This window comes from Oryzias latipes, chromosome 21, assembly GCF_002234675.1.
Source record: "Oryzias latipes chromosome 21, ASM223467v1".
Lineage (NCBI taxonomy): Eukaryota > Metazoa > Chordata > Actinopteri > Beloniformes > Adrianichthyidae > Oryzias > Oryzias latipes.
This window is the reverse complement of record NC_019879.2, coordinates 6,972,265-6,996,436: the sequence shown is the minus strand read 5'-3', so window position 1 is coordinate 6,996,436 and position 24,172 is coordinate 6,972,265. Positions and strand designations below refer to the sequence as shown.

At 37.8% G+C, this 24,172-nt stretch overlaps 1 protein-coding gene across 3 annotated transcripts; it reads left to right on the top strand.

Moving 5' to 3' along the window:
- The first annotated feature begins 1,384 nt into the window (after nucleotides 1-1,384).
- On the top strand, nucleotides 1,385-23,808 carry LOC101157896 (serine/threonine-protein phosphatase 2A regulatory subunit B'' subunit beta). Of its 3 annotated transcripts, XM_020713104.2 has the most exons (15): nucleotides 1,385-1,562; nucleotides 2,103-2,488; nucleotides 13,305-13,490; nucleotides 13,688-13,791; nucleotides 14,247-14,349; nucleotides 15,583-15,657; nucleotides 15,762-15,848; nucleotides 16,640-16,796; nucleotides 17,058-17,106; nucleotides 17,184-17,273; nucleotides 17,352-17,527; nucleotides 19,422-19,540; nucleotides 19,620-19,726; nucleotides 21,009-21,049; nucleotides 22,958-23,489. In XM_020713104.2, the coding sequence occupies exons 2-14, from the start codon at nucleotides 2,135-2,137 to the stop codon at nucleotides 21,025-21,027; spliced, it is 1,626 nt and encodes a 541-aa protein (XP_020568763.1). In that variant the 5' UTR covers nucleotides 1,385-1,562; nucleotides 2,103-2,134; the 3' UTR covers nucleotides 21,028-21,049; nucleotides 22,958-23,489. The 3 variants fall into 3 exon arrangements, with proteins under 3 accessions (XP_020568763.1, XP_011487594.1, XP_011487596.1); XM_011489292.3 differs by lacking the exon at nucleotides 21,009-21,049 and having other exon boundaries at nucleotides 22,958-23,808; XM_011489294.3 differs by lacking the exons at nucleotides 1,385-1,562; nucleotides 2,103-2,488; nucleotides 21,009-21,049 and adding an exon at nucleotides 9,835-10,292 and having other exon boundaries at nucleotides 22,958-23,808.
- The last annotated feature ends 364 nt before the right edge of the window (nucleotides 23,809-24,172 follow it).

Genomic DNA, 24,172 nt, shown 5'->3' with positions numbered 1-24,172 from the left:
CATAAGATTTATGAAAGCTTATGTGTAACTTTGCAATAATACACCTATATTTTATCCATCTGCTAAGAACCTTTGTAGCAGATGCGGTAATGAACCAGAAACTTTTTCACTGAATTTGCACTCAATGAGTTGTTGTGCCAAAGCAGTAAGGATAATGTTCATAACCATTATAAAATGCAACATACAAAATAGCTTCATGACTTCTGCCCAAAAGAAAAAGAGCAACAAAAAAATGGAAAAAGAAAACATATATGGGCGTCAGGAGCACCAGACTACACAACACAAACATTTGTGATATTTATACTACCTGAAAAGAGCGTCAACTCATTTAAATGATGTAGGCCGATTCCAAAACACTAATGTGTTTCTGTTTCAGCTATTTGAAGGCAAAAGTAGGTTAAAAAATGTGGGAAAGTCAAAATCGGAATAAGTCCTCCATAACTATATGAGAAACTGGTGTCATATAACTTTGCAAAAAGAGGCAAACTTGAAGTTTATTTTATTAATACTTGGTAAATGGTAAATGGCGTATACTTATATAGCGCCTTTCTTCCTACAAGGACAAAGCGCTTTACAGTCACAGACCCATTCACCCAGTCACACACACATTCACACACTGGTGGTCGCTCCGCTGCCAAACACAGGCGCCCGCCTACCACCAGAGGCAAGGTGGGGTTCAGTGTCTTGCCCAAGGACACTTCGACTCATGGGCGTGCAAGGCGGGAATCGAACCTGCAACCTTACGATCATGGGACGACCGCCCTACCGCTGCACCACGCCGCCACTTGAGTATAGTAAGTCTACTATAAACCATACGTGTAGTGTAGATAGTATGGCCTACTACTAATACTATTTAGTAATACTTCTTCATACTTCTTCAGACTAAATTGGAACATTTCATTTTAACTTTACAATATAGATAGTATAAAAAGTCAACTTCAAGTATACTGCCTCACTTTTAGTATCTGACAAAGTATACTAGTAGTACACTTAAACAGACAAGTATGAATAAGACTAAGTGTACATCATTCTTTTTATGTGACTGTGAATGTAGCATTAAGCAGAACTAATGGTTTATTTTTTTTAACCATATAAAATCTTTAACATTGAATTTACAATTGTATGTAACGTTTCAGTATTGTTTACTTAGTTGTGTGGTAGGGGTAAATGTACAACTACTCCAAAAAAGAAAAACGAATATCTTTATGCACTTTCAACATGGAAAAGAATTAAAACCTTAAAGATAAAAACCAAATTTTCCACATTTTAATTGTGAAAAGGCTGACTTTTGACTAATCCCCCGGCCCCTATTTATTTTTCTACCCGTTTTCCCTCCTTTCCTGTTGGTAAGGAAAGTCTCGCGATAACAGCCTGTGGTTACTAGAGGAGCGTGAGTTCAAAAAGTTGTTTGCTGTGTTTCATTCAGATATGCCGAAACGGCAAGCGAGTAGTCACAATTGTGTTTTTTTATTCAGTCCCACAGACAAACTTTAGCGTCCCGTATGAAGGAAAACTGACGGGATGACTTGTCAACACATCTGGAGTTGCCTAATAATCGCGAGGTTTGTATATTAATAAGTCAGTTGTCATTAGCCCGCCTTAGCTCTTTTGCTAGCACCGTTGTTCTTTTCTAAGCCTCGTTTGACAACATTAAAATGAAATGCTAATAATGGCTACTCTTTATTATGAACTGAGATCATTTTAGGTTATTTTTATTTGATAAACCCTCAAGTTCTGTAGATATATTCTGTGTAGCCAGAAGTGAAATGTATTATTTGGGTCAAATTATATTCACATTGATTTACTTTTGCCCTTATGGGCTAACGCATCGATGAATTAGACTTCAATCATTCAATCATTTTAATGACTTCCTGCTTGACTATCAGACTTCACAGCAGATTTGACTCCCAAGCAGCTATTGCTAATGTTTTCCTGTCAGGATTTATTGCGGAAAAGATGGTACTTTCATTATAATCATGCCAGTAACAGTGTTTTAGCCAATTGGAGGCACAAACTTATCAAATGTTTCCTTAAACAAGCAACACGTCACTGGTCAGTGATGTAGTTAAGTGTTACTTGTTTTTGTTTGTTTGTTGACACAGGTACATTCGTCAAAGCTGAAAGCTTTATTAGCATGCCGCCTCCACAAGTCCTCCAACCGGTTCTCAAACTGAAGGTGGATGAGCTGTTCCTCAACTGGTTGAGCGATCCTGAAACTCAGCTGGTCCTCAAGGAATACCTTGACCAGATCAAAAATGGACAATATAGGAGCTCAGGCGGGGAGAACAGTCAGGCTGACAAGTCATTGAGCTTCAACGAAAACAACAACATTGCATCCCAGAAGAATCTGGTGGAGAAAAAGCCGGCTTCACTGGGCAACCCTTCCGGCTCCGCATCCAACAGTACCCTGCCATCCGGCAGTAACAGTAATTCCAGAGTACCAGGACCTGGTGGCAGATTACTACGCCGCTCCGTCAGCTCAAAGAAAGTAAGTCCTTTTTATGACGTAAGGCTATTAACACATCTGATGTTTAAAAACTACAATTACAATCAAGATTTGCCCTCACAGGAGCAACCTGAAACTAAAGAAAATACATAAAAACAAATGTTATCAAGAATTTTTAGTGTTAATAAGACATGGAAACAAAAAAAAAACCTCTAAATTCTGCAAATTCCTTAAATCGTAAATAATTAAATTTGCATAGTTTTCAAAGGTTCTGTGAAAAGTGATCAATAGTCAACTTTTACTTTTAGCCTTTTATTTAATTTATTAAAAAAATCTACAAGTACACAGTAAAGACAATTAAAGAAAAAAAAGTCAAGATTGTGTAACAACTTGTTCTCTTTTTGCCCATTCAAACATTTAAATTTACATTTAAAAAAGACCCTAACACGGGCATTGCTAGTTTAGTTTTTATTTAACATTTTTATATCATTTTTTTGTTGCATATTACTTTACATATACTTTTTTCACATATGTTCACTGCTATAGTGTAAAATCTTAATAACTGTCCTCCAGTTATTCATGTAGTGACATCATTACTAAAATTTCATGGAGGGTTCTTATTTTCTGATTGTTGGATCTTCACTTCCACTTAGCGGCCACAAGAGGCTGCTGAGAAGCCGACGACATGGAGAGGCTCTCCAGTCTCTGCTTTAAAAGCAGGGCCTCTTTATTTGTAGGCATGCGAGGGAAGTGCTTAGTTGTGTGTGGTTTCACATCCCGTCAACTAAGCATTCAGACCTCACCTACACATTTGAGTAATTTGAGAGTAAGGAGTGTCTGGACCCAGCCTATACCAGTTTTTCCTCAAGCTTGTTTTAGATCGTCTTTGCTTAAGACCTGTAGCCTTTATTAAAAGCAAACAACCTGTGCACAACAACTCAACAGCACGTCGGTAAATGTGTCGTCTGAAGGGATCATGCTGTTGTTTGTAACTGTGAACATTAGTGATGGTGATGACAGTGAGATAACCAGACAGCTGCGGGTAATGCGTGTGCTTCCGAAGACTCCTCCGTCCACATGTTGTTGACCCGCTAACCGTTGGCATGAGGAAACATTCAAGAATCAACTGGAATGCCTTCAGTAAAAACAAGAAATGTTTCAAATCTGTGCACATATGTATGTATTTCATCCTATACACTTTTTCCCCCATCTTAAATTAACAGGTTGTTAAAATTCTGTTACAAATTTAATTTAGAGAACATTGACTGGCAGGTTTATGCTGGATTAGAAATATAATTAAACATATTCATAAATTAAAAAAGAATGTTTGACGGGTTTTAAAATAAAAATAGCAACAAATATCACTTCAAATTAGTTTTTTAATAAATGCAAAATGATATCAAAAATGGGGAAATACTTTTAGTTTTTGTAATTTGACAAATAACTTGCCTTGTGTTGAGTAAAGATTTTGGGTAATATGTTACATATGTAAACAATAAAATATGGCTTACTTTGATATTTTTTAGGAGTTTTCCCCTTTTTCATAGTCTGTCTTTTATGTGTGAATTTACAAAATGCACGGGTCTACTTGTAAAAATGAAATTTCTTTTTATTCTTTTTCTTCGTAACTTTTGCCCCCAATGCCCTTTCTTGGACTAAAACAAGGCAGCGTTCAGACGGTTTTTGTATTCTGATGTGTCATGCTACGAACCGATGTTGTTGATATGAAACAGATTGTGAGGTTGTGTTATTTCACTAGTTCTATTTTAGAATAACAAAAATGAATTCCTGCACACGGACGCATTCTTAAAAGGATTAGTGAAAAATTCGATTTATGTTGAACTGATGGAGCCCGGAGCAGCTGGTCTGACTTTGACATCAGACACTGATATAGATAGCCTCGGTTCCCCTGTGTTGGAATTAGATACCCAGAACTCTGGGAAGGAAAAGAGGTGTGGCAGCACATTCATCCTCTCAGTAATTTACTTTTGAAAATGCTTGTATTAGATGCTATTCATTGTCCGGATGTGTGGTCTGTGTTTGTGTATTTGAACCGTACACTGTGTAAATTTTATTTCCCTATAAACTCCTGACTTTGTCCTAGGCTGTGTGGTTCAGTGCACAGTTTTCTGCCGAACCAGCTCCTAGGCTATTGCAAAATATTAAAAAATATAACTGAGAATGAATATCATTTTATTAAAGGCTTTTTTGATCTCTTAGGACTCTGTGCATTCTGGAAAATTTGTATTTCTCCTGATGTATTTTTATAACTCGCTTGCTTGAGCTCAGCAACATGGAAGCTATTTGAAGCAGAGGGTCTGAAGTCACATTATCGGTTGCCTGACCTGTCAAGGAGAACCAGGTGTTAAAATGTTTCCTGCAAGAGCTTTCATTTTGTATTCTTAGTCACTTGTGGGTTAAGACTGTAGAGTGGAAAACAGTGGTTCTAACCGGTGATTTGATTTAGCTCTCAGGAAGGTAACTAATCTGTGAACAAAGCTGTAGACTCCAAGCGTTTGTCCTAAGTAATGTTATTACTAAATAATCAGTGAGAACAAAGTGTATTTGTGTATAAATTGTCTACAAATACCGTAATATTCAATTAAGATACCCTAGGCTTGCAGTTTTTCCTTATATCTGATGATGTTTTTTATACTATCCTATTCAGATTTCACTTAACTTTTACTACTTTTACCAATTATTTGACCATATCTAATATCTATTTTGCAAAAGACTGGCTTTTCTAGTTATTTAGCTGTTTGATCGCTGTGCACATTTCTGCTGTTTTAATTATTTTAGGCTTACTTCAAAATATAAAAATAAAATACAAGACCCTTCCCATGAAAATGGTTTTTAACATGTTATTGTGACTTTTTCCTCCTGATGAAGGACATGTATTGGGAAAATGAAGCTCAAAGTTGCAATTCTGAGTTTTTCATTATTCAAATAGTTGTGAATCTGGAGCAGACAAAAGAAATACTGTTTGAAAAAGAGCGTATTTCTTATGTAGATAATACGCTTGGCGGCCCACAAGCTTCCTGCTTTGCTCCATTTTGATTCATGGCCATCTTTGTTTTCCCTCATCTAAGCTGGTTTCTGGCTCAAAACTGTGCTCGCCCATTTTTGTTGTTGGGTTGGAGGTGAGACGGGCTGTAAGCTAGCGGGAGGGCATATAAACAGTCCCGCCCACAACTCAGAGGTGAATTACCGTATTTTCCGGACTATAAGTCGCACCGGAGTATAAGTCGCACCTGCCCAAAAATGCATTTTAAAGTAGAAAAAAACACAGATAAGTCGCACTGGACTATAAGTCGCATTTTGACAGGAAATTTATTTGACAAAATCTGTGACCACGAACTAATAACTTTCACAACTTCATATGACACAATCATAGCAGACTGTTTATCTCATAATTTCACAGTAATTCTTTCTCATAATTATTTATTTATTCTTTTCATGAAGCATCATTGGCCAACTAATTCTCTGTTTTCATCCTGTATTTGTAGAAACAGTTGTCATTTTATCGCATTTCTGAATCTATGAAATCATTGGAAAATAGAATATTATGTTGTTAGCCTTCAAGATCTTACTGTAAAAAAAAGTTTGCTGATTCTCTGAGTCACTTAACATACTCTTAACACTTAACATACCTCATACATCAAATTGACCCAGGAACATCATCTCTGTTCCTCACAAATGAACATAACAGGAGGGTTAACAATGTATTTATTTCAATTTATTTCTAATATAAGTCGCTGCGGAGTATAAGTCGCACCCCTTGCCAAACTATGAAAAAAAGGGCGACTTATAGTCCGGAAAATACGGTACTAATAAATTATTGCTGCAGAAACACAGCTTTTTTGATTTAGGGAAAAACAACACAATCATAATTAGAAGACCCCTAGGAAATCTAAACAATAGATCAAAAGATGATTAAGTGGGACTTTGATTAATATTACAAACTTTTTCATTTGTCAGCAATTAGGAATAACGTACGATGTGACCAAACTTGTTCTTTTTCTCCGTTTTTGGTTCAATTGCATTACCAAGAAACTCAAAGAGAAAATAGTACTAAGTTCTGTGAGAATAGTTATGCTGTTAAAGCAATTATAAATAAAAAAAACATAATTTGATTTATTATTTTATTCCTATGCTGTTTTGGTTCATTGATTTTTTTCTGCTTTCTGAATTCTTTTCATTTTATTATACTTTGACACTCGCAGGTAATTCAGGTTAATCCTCATTTGGCCCCAAGTGTGTGTGTGTGTGTGTATGTATGTATGTATATATATATATATATATATATATATATATATATTTTTTTTTTTTAAACCGTAAAGGTTTGAGGCTTGTGTTTATTTTTTTATGCCAGCTTTCTTTTTCTTGTAAATGATGACAGGGTTGTGTTAATTTCCTGTTAAACTTGCTTACTAAGTGTTTTGTTGTAGTGTTAAAAGTAAGCCTGGAACAATGCATAATATTGTAATGCACTGTCCTGCCACTGACAGCACAGCCATTCAGGTGATTAAATAACTGTTTACTCGCTCTGACTGAAGTACTCATTATTTCCTCTGTTTTTTTGGTCTATTTGCATCTAGAAGTCATGTGTTCCAGTAGGTTTTCTGATTGACAAAAACCAGAAATATTGATAAATATTTCAGTTTTTTCAAAAGCTAGATTCTTTTTAAAAGCTACCAATAATAACCACTGTCAGCCAAAGCTTAGGTGAAGAACTCACTCAATAACTTGTCACCTGACTGATGGTCACTCGATTCGAATGTTGAGTTTTGTAACTTCATCTGTTGCGTAATGAGGTAAATGTGACCTGCTGCATCTGTGGACAAATCGGATTACCGTAGCAGTTTGTTGTTCAGACCCATCGGATGGAAAACATGGGGCTAAAGCACCTTGTACCAAAAACTGCCATTTGGCGCCTTCAGTCGCTTTCCAGGTCAATTGATTTGTGATGTAGCTTGCTGAAGCACGCCCAAGGAGTTATTAGATACGCACAAATGTGGTTGTGGTTCTATTATACTCTTCCTCCAACATTTGTCTGTAATCTTTCAAGGGCAATCAAATATGAAGATGATAATTTGCTTTGATAGATCAAGCTCCAATTATTTTGCTTCAATGATAAAATAATAAGAGTAGATTAAAGCTGCGCTGCATTGTATGGTCGCAGTCTCTCACCGTCTGAGGGGCTGTTGCGCACCTCGCACTCTTCCCCAGTCACCCTGGTCAGAGCTGCGTATCACAAATTCAGGGGGAAAAAATAAATGTGTTGACTTTTTTGTAGGTGTTACATAATACCTACAAAAAAAGTCACCATTTTAGAAAAAAATTAGGAATATTTTATATATAAATCGTATTTTCAGCTTCAGCCACAGATTGGTGTATTAAATTTTAACAATATTCTGGTTAAAAAAAAATTGCCCGGGGTACACCACTTTTGCTAGCTTATCTCGCTAACGGCATTACAAATCTGCAAATTTAAAAACCAATATTTTTTTCCCAAGTTTCTTTCCGAGAGGTTAGGAGGAGATAAATTGAAATCCCTACTAGTTTAAATTTGTAGAAAGTATTAAAGTTTTTTTTTTTTTTTCCTAATTCAAGATGGCAGCCTCTTCCAGAGGTCAAAGGTCAACAAAGCTTTGGTTGTGGAAGTGGACTGAATCCGAATTCCCACCCTAACCCCTAACTACTAAAAACTATGTAGTGCGGGACTATGTGGTGCCTTGAATTTTAAAAGCAATTCACCATGCTCACTACTTTTTTTTTTAAACACCAGATTTGAAATTATTGATTTCCCGAAGTTGATATTTCATTGACATGAGCGTTTTGCGACGATTGAGTCTACTGTGAAGGAAGGAAACGTTGAAGGAAAAAACGTTGGTTTATTAAAAAAATACATTTAAATACATACAAAAATTGTTCCGACGTCATGCATTGTGGTCTATTTTCTCCGATCTAGTGAGCATCGATGCACACTGGTTTTTCGCAAAGACTTCTGGGATACTTCTAGGGCGCTCGATTTTGGAATTGTAGATTTGGACAGAACTACAAAATGGTGAATGCGCTATATAGTAAATAGTGAAGGAATTTGGACACAACCATACGCTGTGTCTGAATTCCCACCCTAATCCTTGACCACTAAAAAACTATCTAGTGCCCTGGATTTTAAAAGCAATTCAAACACCATGCTCACTACTTTTTTTCGTCTTTTTTTTTCTATTTTTTTAACGGCATATTTGACGTCATTGATTTCACAAAGTGAAAATCTCATTGAGATAAACGTTTTGCGACAATCATTTATGAATCCACTGAGTTCTGAAGATTGAACGTTGATGGTTTATTGAAAAACTACAATTACATACAATTTGTTTTGCAAAAATTGTTGTTCACAATGTCAACAATTCACTTTTACCGGGTTCTAGGTTCATGCAAAGGTTAGGTTAGTTTTTGAGTATGTGGTGGTGGTAAAAATTTTCGCTCAAACCCGGAAAAGGAAAGTAGATTTGGCAAAACAACCTGGCCCTGGCTGTCCAGGACCACTGTGGGTCAGAACCTTAGTCTGTTGGAACACATTGCACTTTGATGTGTTCAAGGTCAACATCAGCAATGACTTTTATTTCCAAACTTGTCATTGAACTAAAATAATGAATGTTTTCTGTTGTTACGCAACCATCAGCAGAAGATGCACATCGTCTTTCCAAAATAAGTGATAAATAACGCTGTGGTTTTTGTTGTGTAACTAAATTCTAGCTTTTACGCCAAAGTTCTATAACTGACTTTATTAGCCCATAGCAACAATCGGAAGTGGACGTTTGTTTGTAACTTTAGTCCAGTTTCCAGGATGGCCCAAACTGCTCGTAGCTTTTAATAGCGGCAGGTTGGTTTGATCATCATTTTTTAAATCTGACATGTTCCAACCTTTCTTAACTATCAGTAGTAAAAAGAAAGCAAAGCATAAAGAAGCAAAAGATAAAATGTTATGAACTGTGTTGCTCAAAACTAGTGTTTTTGTATTGTGAAATACTTATTTGTAGTATTTTCTTACAGATTTTAACCTTTTTAAAGAAAGTCAGGGTTTTTTGTTGTCTTTTTTTGTGCAGCTGGTCTATTTTGCTGGTTGTGGAGGAGTTTTCTAACAGATCACCCCACAGAGGTATTTTTGAGTGGGAGCATTTCAGTAGAGAAATGTCACTGCCTGTGGATCACTGTGTCACAGCAACGAGATGTATCCTTCAAGTGGACGACAGGTCCTTCTCTTTACATAACTTTCCATGAGAAGCAAGGTATGTCAACTGGAAAGGGCAGATCACACCCCTTCTACCCCCACTCGCACACACACATATATGTGCACCCGGTCACGCCTTATCTCCCCTGTAGCTTTGAAGCAGTAGCTCCCTGACCCCTGTGTGTGCCTGAGTGTTTGTGCGTGTATACATGCTGGGAAAAGACTGGGACAAGATGAGCAGGCAGCACTGAGCCGAGATTGTGCGACCAGATCTGGAACGGGAGGGAGAGTCACAGCAGCAGCTGCTCTCCTGCATTAAGGGACTCTCACTCTGACAGAGGACGATCTTGGGGCATATTCAACAGAGGACGTCCAGTGGCGCTTTTCGCTCAAACCCTCCGCGCAGTCCAGAAGAAAACGCTGGATTGAGGTTGCGTCTGTTTGTGTGTGTTTCCCGCATCCCGTCTTGGAGCAAGGATGAGGATAAGGGAGCTTTCTTTACGCCAGGATCCTGACCTGAGGAAGGAGCTGGCCCTGCTGGCACGAGGATGTGACTTTGTTCTGCCTTCTCGGTTTAAGAAGAGGTTAAGAGCCTTTCAACAAGGACAGGCAGGTTTTGTTTCAGAATACTCTCTTGGATACAGAATTTTCTGCTTTTTGTATTCAGTGTGTGACATTTTACTCTCACAATTTGACTTAGAATCTGTGAGCACAACATATAGTGCATTGATCAATTTTAAAGTCTGTCCTTTTATTTTCAAAGGGAAAATAGTGGATGTTTGTTCTGTTTACCCATATTTATTTTATTTTTTTGTGTCGTCGATCTCAGAATGCACTCAGCTGTCCCACTGTCCCCTTTCACACCACATCATAGAGAGTGTGCAAATGTCACGTGGCTTAGCAGTTGTGCGAGTCTGAAGTGGGAGAGGGGAGAGTGTGGGCCAGCAGGAGATGTTTATGTCCTTTTATAGCCAAGGCTGACACCACCACAAACTACAGATGAGCAGAAGCATCATTTCTCAGGAGAAACTGAGCCCATTAACACAGACAGTTTACAAAGAATCCTCAGTCGCGTCTGAAATGCAACCATTTAAAGTTGACCTCATATACCCCCAACCAACCCTTTTTTTTTTAAAACAAACACAGTGGACTTTAAATTTACATCAAAGTCCCGTCACATTAACAGTAACTTAAATCCAGTGGACTATAACTGACATGATTACAGCACTTAAAAAGATAAAACCGTATGACTTTTGGTACATTTTCTATTATTCAAGGCTAAATTGAATAATTAAATGAAAACATTACTTGGTAATATAAAGTATGGTTTAATAAAAGTCTACAGAATGGTTCTATTCTACCCAAAACTCTTAACAATTTAACTGCATAAATTGAAGCATAAGGAGGAGGGCTGCACGATATGATATGCACGATATGCGAGGAAAACTTGCAATATGCGATATTATTGATCAATATTGCAATGACGTTATAACTTGCGGTACATGAACAAACAGCAAAACAACCAAAAACATGATTTCCTTTTCACTGCAACAGTTTATATGAGAGTCAACAGAACTTAAATTATACTCCAAATGACCCTAGTCAACATAGGAGGCGAACATCTAGCATAAAAGGGCTCTGATTGTTCAAATGCATTCATTCATTTATTTGATTCGTTAAATACTTCAAGCTGCCCTAAAATTGTTTTATCACATTTAAGGTAACCATTTATTGCAATTTTGCCATCTTTTGCAATATGCTTATTGCACAGCTTGATATCGCGATAACGATAAATTTGCGATTTATTGTGCTGGCCTAATAAGAAGGTAAAAAGGCTTTTGTCTTAATTGTCTTACTTTCTGTCTTGCGAAGAAAAAAATAGGAAAATAAAATTAGGCTATGTCCGAATTCCCTCCTACTAACTACTTAACTCCCTCTTTTTAATGGGCAAATATGACATCACTGATTTCATGAAGTAAAAACCTAATAAATATGAACATTTATTCAAGAATATTTATGAATCCACTGTGTTCTGATGATGAAAATTTGAATGGTTTAAAAAAAAAAGTTTTTGTTCAAACATTGTGGTCTTCATTTGCACACTTTTTTTTTTTTTGCAGAGGCTTCTGGGAAATGTCTAAGGAACTACAAAATAGCAAATGCCCTATATTGTCCTCTAAGTGTGTAGTGAGTAGTGAAGGAATTCGGACACAACCTAAGTTTGAGAAAACACTAGAAGTACTACAGTAAGAATTCTTGGTAAAAGGATTTTTCTTCCCCGATGGCAGATTTTTTTCCATTAGGGTAATAATCTATGACTTATTTCTAATGGGCTTTTGTTGCAGTGTTAAAGTAAAAAAACAAAAAAAAAACATTAACTGCTAGGCCAAAAAAGAGGCGAAGCACCAGCATTGGTTAGGAAAAGGCCTAAGAATCTCCAGAGAACTACAGCTGGCAACCAACCAAGTCAGCTGACAACTTATCCGTAACCACACTGACTGACCAGGTTCTTCTAACAATAGACCCTTTCTGCCCCGGTGGCACGAGTGCTTTAAAGAACACGAGACCCAATCTTCACACCACGGCTGGACTCCACAGAGGCCGAACCAAAACCACACTCGGAAGATTTGGGTTGTGCCGGACGAGATTAGAACCAATCGGTCCCCCCTAAATAAAATAACATAGTAAAAATGTTTGCACCATAAAGGCGCAGATTAAAGCCAATCGAATGTGAGATAAATGTTTACAGATTAGGTAATCTCACAGGTGGGCCATAAAGTGGAATATTTAAGAGGGAAACTTCTTTTTTGTTCTTTTTTTATTGGAAATGCCATCTGCTCCACCTTTTGCTGATGAGAGTTGATCCTGTTTTGCATAATTGCAGTCAATTAAATAGCTGTGAAAAACCTCCTTTTTTAATTTGATCATATTTGACTAAAATTTTTATGTTTACCAATAGCAAACGCAATGTAGAGTTTAATTTGACTGTAATTTCTCTTTGCAATGATGTGGTCTATAGCTGCTTTTAAACAAGAGTAGAATTTCTACTTCTTGTCATGATAGAAAACTCTGTATGGTCTCTTAACCCTTGAGCTATCTTGTGGGGTCCAGATGACCCCACTCCCAATGGGAGTGGGGTCATCTGGACCCCACAAGATAGCTCAAGGGTTAAAGGAATCACCAGCGCACTAATGTAGAGCTCAAACGTTAAGTGTTACTTTTAAAGCTAAAGTTTATGTTCTTATTAACATAGAAACCCAAACATAATTAGTGATAAATGATTCAAGAATCTGATTGGACATGTGGTACTTCGTAAAAATGCTTAAGTCATCGTTTAACAAAAAACTAACAAAAGTTTGGGATCTACCATGTAATGACCATCCTCCCATTACTGCTAGACCTACAGGAATGCCAGGCAGAGGGGTATTCATTACAGATAAATGGATAATGATTATGAGTGTCGAGTAGAAGCAATCTTTCCATGATGAGCCCGGCCGCCTGGAGATATGCTTACACAAGTGTCAGCAGAGTACTGTTTGCTTTAAAGTGAGCGGACTTGAGCCCAGGGGTGTAAACGCTTCCCAGCATCCTTTTAACAGCTCACTTCTGTGTCCGCCCCAGGCCCAGGTGAGGACGGAAGTGCCGGTCACCACGGCCCAGAGTGAAAACATTCCCAAGTTCTACTTCCCACAGGGCCGGCCCCAAGCCAACCTCAACATCGACGGCCTCATTTCCAGAATTGAGAAAACATTTTCCCAATTTCCAAATGAAAGGGCCACCATTGAGGATATGGGGGCGGTTGCCAAGGTAAGAACGTGGTGGTGCAAGTTACCAAGCTGACAGTAAGTATCATTATAGATATTTACCAATGGTCATAAAGAAGATATTATTTCCACTTAATGAAGAATATCACCCATGGAAGGATCAGCATTTATACATTCTGAAATGCATCTTTGCCTTGTTTACACACTTGACACACATGGCTGCTCCGTCTCCCCCTCCAGGCCTGTGAGTGTCCCCTCTACTGGAAAGTGCCATTGTTCTGCTTGGCTGGAGGCGACAGGACGGGTTTCGTGTCTGTTCACAAGTTTGTGGCTGTGTGGAGAAAGTAAGACAATAGCTGCTCTTGTGGATCGCTGCTGCATTCAGTCTCACAATGAGCGTTTGCTTGGGAATAAAACCGTCCATTACTGCAGGATTTTCAATACTAAATATAAATGATTGCTTTCAACACGACAACAACTTTCATTGAGATTTTTTTTTGTATAAAACTGAAAGAAATACCACTGGGCTTTTAGAATGGAGGCTGTTTGTGCATTAGTTATGGTGACAGACCAAGCCTTTAAGTCCATGTCTGAGTCTTTCTCAGTCAAGACCTCAACAGTAAACACTTTAAATCTGCAACACAGCTAGTTCCTGTTATCATTTTTCACAACACAGTTTTAAGATCGGTTATTCATTACAGTTTTAATTCATTTAATGAAATCATAAAATGATAATAAAACAGAGATGGCATGAGAAAATATTTGCAAACCATCTATTTCCTCTTTTTTTTCCTTCCAGAACTCTGCAGACCTGCCACGATGATGCTTCTAAATTTGTGCATCTCTTGGCCAAGCCGGGCTGTAATTACCTGGAACAAGATGACTTTATTCCATTCCTGCAGGTACAGGCTGCCACATTTGGGGAGAGGGCTGAAGGCATCAGTGTGGGATGGTAACATTGCAATGGCTTAGCTGCTGCAAAATAGGCTTTTTTTTTTACTCTCCTGCTGAAAAAGGGATCTTTTGTATATGGATGAGGAAAATTTCAGGTTTTTATTTTAGGTTTGTAGTATACATGAGAAAAACTTACCATACTAAAAGAAAATTAAAGCTTTATTGATGTTAATTTGCATACTGCACTAATTTGAATTTTGCTCAGTAGATTTCTTAACATTTCTAGGGATTATTTTAATCTAAAAGATTTTTACTTCGAAATCCAACATCAAAATCCATAAATGTATTTTCCTTTCCAAGTAACACCTTTTATATTATTCTGGCAAAAAATAAACAGTTTTCATAATTGTATTAATCAAAATGTCCAGTTTTGTTCAGGCTAAATCAAAAGCTATGAGAAAAACCCTCTTTTAGATCTTTCAAAAATTAGTTTGACAAATAAATTTGGAATTAAAAACAAATTGTGAGCTTGTGAATTAAAATGTAATTAATTCAGTAGTTTAGTGGTGATAAATGACCCTATACATTCCTAATTAAGTGTTATTAACAAATCGTGTGTTTTTTGTGTGTGTTTTCAGTCCATGCTATAGGTTTTTTCTGTTTTGACCAAACTCATCCGTTCTTTTTAATTAAATACAGGTTGGAGTGAAGGAAGATTTAACTGTCCGTCCTTGTTTCCATTATCCTGTGATTTTACCTTTACACGTGGGCGGAGCTACACATGGGGGGAAACAATGTTTTTAAATGAATTAGAAAACAATAATGTTTTTACAATTGTTAGAAATGCATATTTTTGATCCTGTCATCTGTATTGGCCTTCCACTCTGGTGTTTGCCCCCCTTTGAAAGTCTTTCAAAGCCTGAACAGATGTAAAAGAAAAAGTAAATAAATGATAAGAAGTACTGGCCTTTTCCAATTTGGGCTTTTTACTTTTTTACAGTCTTTATAGTGTGACAAAATTATATTTAGTCTTCTGAAACATCAATTATTGTGGATCTATGGCTCAATCTTCCACATGAGAAAACAGATGAGCACTGCCACTTCACCTTTCTTTGAAACTGCCAAATGTAGCCAGTGATCTGTTTTAGTAGTAGACATCACATTTTTTAGAGCGGCTTTGATAGTTCTTTTTTTTTTTATTGTGGAGCTGCAATCGATCATTTGAACGTTATGCTTTCCAGGATGTTGTGAACTCCCACGCAGGCCTGGCCTTTCTGAAAGAAGCCCCAGACTTCCACTCGAGATACATCACCACGGTATTCCATCCCACACACCAGAGCCCCCCACAAGCGTTTCAAAGGTTTCGGGTTTGCATCTTTACTTTAATGTTTAACGGGCTGCTTCTGTTGAATGCCTACAGGTGATTCAAAGGATATTTTATAATGTGAACCGCTCATGGACGGGGAAAATAACATGTAATGAGCTCAGGAAAAGTAACTTTCTTCAGGTAACTCTTCTCACCTTTGTTAAACTACCTAACTTAGGATTTTTCCTTTTTTTTTTTACTTGTCTTTAGAATCAGAAAGTGGGTTAGATTTCCTGTATTTTTAGGACTGGAAGTTACTCCAGCAGCTAAAAAAAAAGGAACAATAAAGGAGAGAAAAAACATATGTCGCACTTTTGGAAGTCCCCCCAGAGTATGAGTTTCATCAGCCAAAAAATGCGTAATAAAGACAAAAAATAATAGGAGTATAGGAGTAGGAGTAGGAATAGGATTTGCACTTTTGGAAGAAATGTTTAACAAAATTTGGGAACAAGACAGGACATTTCGTCTTGAAAAGCACATCATAAGAACAGCATAGATATTAATAATAAACGCTTCATTACCGTTACATATTAGCGCACAGTATGACCAATTATTCAGATAGCCATAACGTAAAAAACATGCTAATGAATCGCTTTATATCACTTCAAATGACTAAATCTGTTGAATTCTTTCGCTTTGGAACAATTCCTGCTAGCCAATTGTAAGACTGCTTTGCTTCTTCTTCTGTGTTGCTATTAGTACCAAATACTGATACACCCTCCTACAGCGCCCTCTAGTGGTTGTTGCTATTTATTTGCTAAAAATCACATTTAAGTTGCATCCCCAGCCAAACTATGCAAAAACACCTTGCCTTATACTGTAAAGTACATATATGTAAAGTATGTAAATATGCCCATAGCACCATCTATGTAGCATGTTTGAATATTTGAGTACACGTGTTTCAGAAGAAAATGTTTCTTCCTGCTGGGCAGAATGTGGTGCTGCTGGAGCAGGAGGAGGATGTCAACCAGCTGACGGAGTATTTCTCCTACGAGCATTTTTATGTGATCTACTGCAAGTTCTGGGAGCTGGACAGTGACCACGACCTCTACATCGATCAGAATGACCTGGCGAGGCACAACGATCAAGGTTTAGGAGGACACGTTAAATTTTGAACGAACTGACTTATGTTGACATGTTTTGACATCCTGCTATGTGCTGGAACTAGTTTCTCTTCTACAAGCAAAAACATACTGAAAATGACATTTGTTAACATTGCTTTGAGATCAATAAGGTAAAACATATACTCTGATCATTAACTATAGCCTAAAGGATGATGGTTGATTTATTTGAGGATGTGTAATGTTCTATAAAGATGCATATAAACATGTAAATGATTTTGTTTTCCAGCTATTTCACAGAGAATGATTGAGAGAATATTCTCAGGAACAGTGACCAGGTAAATTTGGAGTCTTGTGTTTGTGAAGGTGGAGTTCTGGTTTTCTGTTTTGGGTTCAAACTGCTCTGTTTTATCAGGGACAGACGAGTGCGCAAAGAGGGGAGGATAAGTTATGCAGACTTTGTCTGGTTTCTTATTTCTGAAGAAGACAAGAAGACCGACACCAGGTATCTAAATGCATTGTTTCTCATGCAGGTTTTGGTTTCTAAGTCTGTGCTAAACCTCTTCCTCGTTTTGATTTCCAGTATAGAGTATTGGTTTCGCTGCATGGACCTGGATGGGGACGGGGTCCTGAGCATGTATGAGCTGGAGTACTTCTATGAGGAGCAGTGTCAGAAGCTCGAGGCCATGGCCATCGAGCCGCTGCCCTTTGAGGACTGCCTGTGCCAAATGTTTGACCTCGTCAAGCCGGAGGTGGAAGGTCTGACCTGTTCAGCATTTATCCACTCTGCTTCATGTTTGTTTGGGTTCCTGTTTGTCCGGTGTCACAGAGGTAACAGTGACACGTCAGATCAGATTGCTGGTAACTGATTGGGTGGAGGGGCAGTTGGCAGTATATTATATATATTTATTATATTAAAATTATATTAATATTATAAATATTATTATAATATTATAAATTTGTATATATATATATATATATATATATATATATATATATATATAATGTATATGTATGTGTGTATATATGTAATACATATGTAATACATATATATATATATATACACACACATATATACATACATATATATATATATATATATATATATATATATATATATATATATATATTAGGCCTGCACAATAGGTCGCAAATTTATCGTTATACCATGGTCCGGGTGAATACTCGATTCTGATTGGCTGCTGGGTATGCGTTAAAACCTGATAACCGCACGGTGAAAAAAGAAGTTCCGGTCGGCTAGCTTAAATGATTTGTATCACTGCGCCGGCTTCTCTAAAACAACCTTTTGCTTCATCATCTGGGCAAAAACAAGCGGTAAGCGATTAACTTTCCCTCTGAATTGATGCTTTATTCAACCCATCGGGACGATCAGCATATATATATATCGCCGAATCTTGACTGCAGCGGTGGTTCTGCGCGACGCGGACTATATGTTATATATATGTACTATAGGTTACGTCGCGCCGCATCACGTACCATATAGTACGCTGTTTATGAGAAAAGTGATCCAAATCGAAAAAAAACAAGAATAAAGTACTAAAACTGATTGAAAAATATTTTTTTTTGTAAATGACCATGGTATAAGCGGGTTAATGGCCTTCAAAGTGTGCGGTTACTACTTTTTAACGCACGCCGTGGAAGCCTGAACCGGAGGACGGTTGCTTCCGCGAAGTGCGTTAAAAAGTAGTAACCGCACACTTCGTCGGCCATTAACCCTTACTTATCGCGCTTTCAAGCTATGCAATATCCATATTGCAAAGGTCGGCGAAAATCACAATAAATGTTAAACCTTAAATGTGCTAAAACAATCTTGTGGCATCTCGAACTATTTCATGAATTGAATAAAACCTTTATCCATTTGACCAATCAGATGGAGCCCTACACGTTGTTGACCAATCGGGTGGAGCTTTTATGTTAGATGTTGCCCTCCTAATTAGACGAGGATCATATGGAGATTAATTTAAGTTATTTTGACTCTTATTTAAATTAAACTTTTGCAACGAAATGGAAATGCTTTTGTTGTTTTTGCCATTTGTTCATGTATCGCAAGTTATATCGTCATCGCAATATTGATTACTAATATCGCATATCATGAGTTTTCCCTCGTATCGTGCAGCCCTAATATATAGATATATGTATATGTATATATGTGTGTCCATATGTATGTATGTATATATGTATGTGTATATATATATGTATGTATATATATTTATTTTTTCTTTCCTCTTTTTCCTGTTGAGGAATGGGTCTTCAGAGACACTTTGTGCGGGTCATTTGCGTCCAAAATAAATACATTTTTGCAATGTTTGGAACTAGAAAACTTCCACCAGAACTTTCTGGTTCACCTGAGAAATCGGCAGAGCTAATGGCTTCACTTGTTAGCAATTTTAATATGGAGGTTAATCAGAATCCACAAACATTGCTACCGAGCATTTCCTCTTAAATTGACTCCGTCTTAAACACAAATGACATCCAACTCATTTAAATTTGCTGAGCCATCTATTTTTCAGGACTCCAAAGCCTAAAAAAATATCAAAAGTACAAGTATTTTATTCTGGTAAGGCTTTCCAGAATAAAAGTCCTGTACTTGTGTATTTTTGACGTTAATAAATACTCCCTTTCACCACTGCAGGTAAAATCACACTTCGTGACCTCAAGAGGTGCAAGTTGTCCCACATATTTTTTGATACCTTCTTCGACATCGAGAAGTACCTGGATCATGAGCAGAGAGACCCTTTCTCTGTAATCAGGGTGAGATGAAATGCCGTTAGGATTTTGAGTGAGCCGCTCTTCCCTGCCGATGGATTGTTATACGTCTGGTGACTTTCAGGAGGCGGAGACAGAAGGTCAGGAGGTTTCGGACTGGGAGAAGTACGCGGCAGAGGAATACGACATCCTAGTGGCGGAGGAAGCCGCCAACGACCAGTGCAATGATGTGTAAGTGTGTCATGAATGTAGAGGCTGTCAAAAATGTCTGTAGCTACAAGTCTGGAGCCAAACTTACCATGATGCCCCAAACATTGACAGAGATCTTCTCTTAGAACAGACATTACTGACAAAAGGAGAATTCTTTTAAAGACCCACTCTGATGACAATTGGTTTTGGTGTTTTTAACTTGCATTTCTCCCATATTGGGGAACATATATAGAGAATATTGAAGCTTAAAATTGCATTTCGGAGTGCTTCTTTATTCAAAGCAATTTAAATCAGGAGCAGGCAGAAAAGGGTGTTTGAAAATAGAGCTTTTTTGTGACGTAGAAAAAACGCTGGGCGAGTCATAAGCTCCGTGCTCCGCTCCATTCTGATACATCCGCTACACTTGTACACGACTAGATCCGTGTACGTCTTTGTTTTCCCCGTCTGGGCTGACATTTTGTTGCACCGGTATTGTTAGGTTAGGTTGTATTAGGAAGCAATGGTACTTCCTATTTAGGAACACGAGAAAGGAGGGGTTGAGCTGTCCGCTGTTGTTACAGACAATGGTATGAACCAGACTGCACCATTGCAGGAAAGACGCAATTCGATTGATGCGAAGCCCGACCATAAGCCAGCGGGATAGCGGGTAAACGAAGAGCTCTTTGTCATTAGTGATGGTAGTCCCGCCCACAACTCGGAGGCGAATTTCTAATGAACTACAGCCGCTCTGCAGAAACTATGTCCTAGAAAACAACAGTTTTTTTTAATTATTATGTTGCCTAAAAACTGTATAATCATAATTAAACAACTACTAGAAAGACTTTTACAATAGTGGAAAAGATGATCGGAGTGGAACTTTAAGGGTTGATAGAGAAGATTCTTAGTCAATATGTTGTTTTAATCAATATGGAAGTCTACCTTTATTGTGACAGATGTGGAAGACTTTTCTTTCATAATTTTTATAGCATGCATAGGTATATATCATGTTTGGGTTAGGACTGATTTGTAAACATCTTTTTTAGTCTTTCAAATTATTTTCGTACATTAAAAGTAATGGAAAATTAAGTCAAAGTAATTTTGTTGTTTTTTTAATCTAAAAAAAGGCTGTAATGATTGGCGTGTTGACGGTAGTGCAGTCGTAGATGACAGTCAGCTGAACTTGAGCTTCAGGTACAGTCTGCAAACCCCACTGCTTCACCCCCACCTCACCCCCGCCCCGCTACACGGATAAAGTGCAGCAGCAGAGACTGAGTCAGTGATAAATGAGGCCCTTGACAGGCATGTTGTGTGGCAATTTTTTTAGGAGCACCACTGACTTCTAAAGGCCGTTCTCTACCAGAGCAGGTAAGACTCTCAGGGTACCAGCAGGGACAAGACGATTCTCGTCTTCCTCCTCCTCCTCCTCCTCCTCCTCCTCCTCCACCCTTCTGCCTCTTTGGAAAGGTGTAGTCAATAACCCTTTTCCTCACTTCCTTGCCAGCCCCGTCTGTCTCATCAGACAGGCTGGACAGTACACGCTGGAGGATGGGGTTTGAACCCTCGCTTTATTCCTTTTTTTGTTTTTTGCACTTATGTGGTGCACCGGAGTCACGAAATTTCCTCTGAAAAGACCTTTTCAGTTGCTTTCTTGCCAGGAATTGGATTTTTAAAAAAAAGTCGAATCTATTATTTTTTATTATTTTTTTCCATCCAGCTAGTCCGTTATTCTGGCGTGTAGCGGTCCTGGACTGCAAGGACCAGATTGTTTTTACAATTCTTCTTTCTTAATGTGCCTTTGAGCAAAAACATCACCACATCCGTAAAAACTCACCAAGATTTGCTAGTAACCAGTGAAAATTAAGTTTGCTCACGGTGATCAACCCCCCTAAAAAAAAGTGACATCACAGCAGGAGACGGGTTTAAAAAAATGTATAGGGCCAAAATTGTCTTATTGGGCTCAAAAAGAACATTTCAAAAATGCATGTCGGAAATAACCTAAGTGAGTTTGGAAAATATTATGGGATGGCACAGGACTTGCAGCTTGGCACTCATTTTGTTGGCAAAGTGTGAAATTTGAGTTTTTGCACAATATGGAGGAAAAAAAAACCTTTTGTTCCAACGACCTTCATGAAATTTCACACACGGCTTCAATCTACAACCAGCACCCAAAGTTCATTGACCTTTGACCTCAGGAAGAGACTTAAACTAAAAAAACAGAACTAAAAATTCTCCTTTCGTTCTAGCTACACATTTAAAGTCCTCCTAGGGATTTCAGTCTACTGTCTTTGTTGGGAAGCTACTTGGAAAAAAAATGTTGTTTTTTACTTTTCACTTACTTGGTGTTCACGTGGCGAGCTCGCAGAAGTGCCATGCCCCATTTTTACTGGAATATTGTGAAATTTTAAATACATGAATCCCTGGTGAGAGAAATGAGGGTGTGGCTAACCAAAAACCTGTTGCCAAGGAAATGGAAAAGTTTACTTCTGCCCATTTGTAAAAAAAATAAAAATAAAAAAAAGTTAAATTGACACGTTCGTCAGGCAAGAAAACCTTTAAATGGAAAGAAAACCAACAGAAATGCCGCCATTTTAAATAAAACAGGCGGTCTCTTTTTATGAATTTGTTCTGTGAAGCTCTGACCGGCGAGGCAGAGGGGGAGAGGGAAAGGACCTGAAGCAGTCGCTCTGTCAGTGAGGGCGGGTACATGGGGGGTGACAGGAACGTCTGTGGGCCATGTGTTGCTTACGGCTTTATGTTTGGGCGTTTTCCTGTAAATAAACCATCTACGGTACAAAACAACGAACTGCATTTTTGCTCTTAGATTTAAAGAAAAGTCCTTTTCTGGTTTGATTTCGATTCCTTAAAATCTTTTTTCTTTTTTTTTTTGCCGCCTCATTTTCTGATTTACCAAAACATCCATTTCTTTATTGAATCATTGGCAAGGAAGCATATATGGATTTCCTGACTATCCTAATTATTTTCCCATCATTTCACAGTTTGTCTTCATCCCTGCATTCGCCTTTTTTCTTGTTTAATTTTAATTCAGTCCCTGTTTTGCCCATTTATGGTTAAATCACGTTATGTCATTTATTATGCACCGTTTTCCACTTTTGTAAGTTGTGATATTTAAAATTTATAGTAATACAAAGTATAAAAGACATTTATTGATGTGGATATCTTTGTTTTTTTTGTTTCTCTAAAATCATTTCAAAGGTTAAAGGTTAGTCGGCTGCTAGTGTTTGAATATTAACGCCATTCTCCGTGTTGGCTTAGGTACGAAAACCCTTTGAACTCTTTGGGGCAACACATCTCCAGCGATCTGGGCCTGACAAAGAGACACTTCTTTGAGATCCCCAGTTCGCACTGCAACCTGGACCTGGACGAATACGAGTACGAAGAAGACTTCGAATGACGCTTGCGGCTCCAGGGTGTGTTTTACGAAGCTGCTGTGCACCTTCCCGCCCCCAGAAGTCCATGCGTGCCATCGATGGTGTGAGAGGCTGACAGGCATTCTGCTGAGATCCTGCTCAACAGGACGCACTAAACCATCGCAAAAATCAGAAAAAATAAAGTTCCAAACATCCGAACAAGAAAAAAACACACATTTTTTCTAAAATCCGACTTCACTCTGCTGTGCGTTTGCTGTCCTTTTCGTGAGGTTTTCTCCTGAATAATGACGCTTTTTAAATTGTTGGACAAGAAACCGTGCCCACTTCACGCAGGGATCAAACGTCTTGGTTAATTTTACATTCCAATGATTATGTCAAAGGGTGTTTTTTATTTCAAGATCTAGCAAATAAAAAAAGTAAAAAAAAGTGGTGGAGCCCAAAAAAGGTCTCTGCTAATGCCAAACAAACCACTGGAGAGCCTTCCGTAAACATTAGCACGGACTGCAGCACACACTGTATACGACACAGGCCTTAACTCGCTTCGATTTATACGTTTGAGATGTAGTTATTAAGTCTAGAAATGAATTTATAAAGTACTGTACATATTTATTTTGAGCTTGCCGTGTTGTGAATGACATGGGGTTATAGTTTGTTAAAGAGATACTTTATCTTTTGAGAACAATGTTTGCTTTTTCTTTGACTTAATAAAGATTTTGTTGTTGAAAAAGTGAAGAAGATGGCGGTTATGTGATGGATCATTTTTGAATGTAGCAGCAGACATCGTTTTTACTACAATTTTTGTTCTTATTTAATCCTTGTGCTATCTTAGATGACCCCACCCTTACATTGACGTGTTCTCCCTACCATGACAAAGGTGGATAAAGGTGGAAAGATTTCATGTAATCCATGGACACCAGTGAAGATCATAAATCAAGGATTACAATGGTTAATTTAAGAGAAAAGTAACAATTTTTTTTTTTTATTTGGACCTTTATTTAAAATAAGTTACATAAAATATAGGAGAACCTGGATGGAAATAAAGCACCATTCTCAATTGACCCGATTTCAGACTTATGTGTTTGGGTCCAAATTGACTTGT

Coding starts and splice junctions, on each gene's coding strand:
- LOC101157896 (XM_011489292.3), top strand. CDS start 2,135: ATGCCGCCTCCACAAGTCCTCCAACCGGTTCTCAAACTGAAGGTGGAT. Junction 2,489..13,304: donor GCTCCGTCAGCTCAAAGAAA/GTAAGTCCTTTT, acceptor TGTCCGCCCCAG/GCCCAGGTGAGGACGGAAGT. Junction 17,107..17,183: donor TTCTCAGGAACAGTGACCAG/GTAAATTTGGAG, acceptor CTGTTTTATCAG/GGACAGACGAGTGCGCAAAG.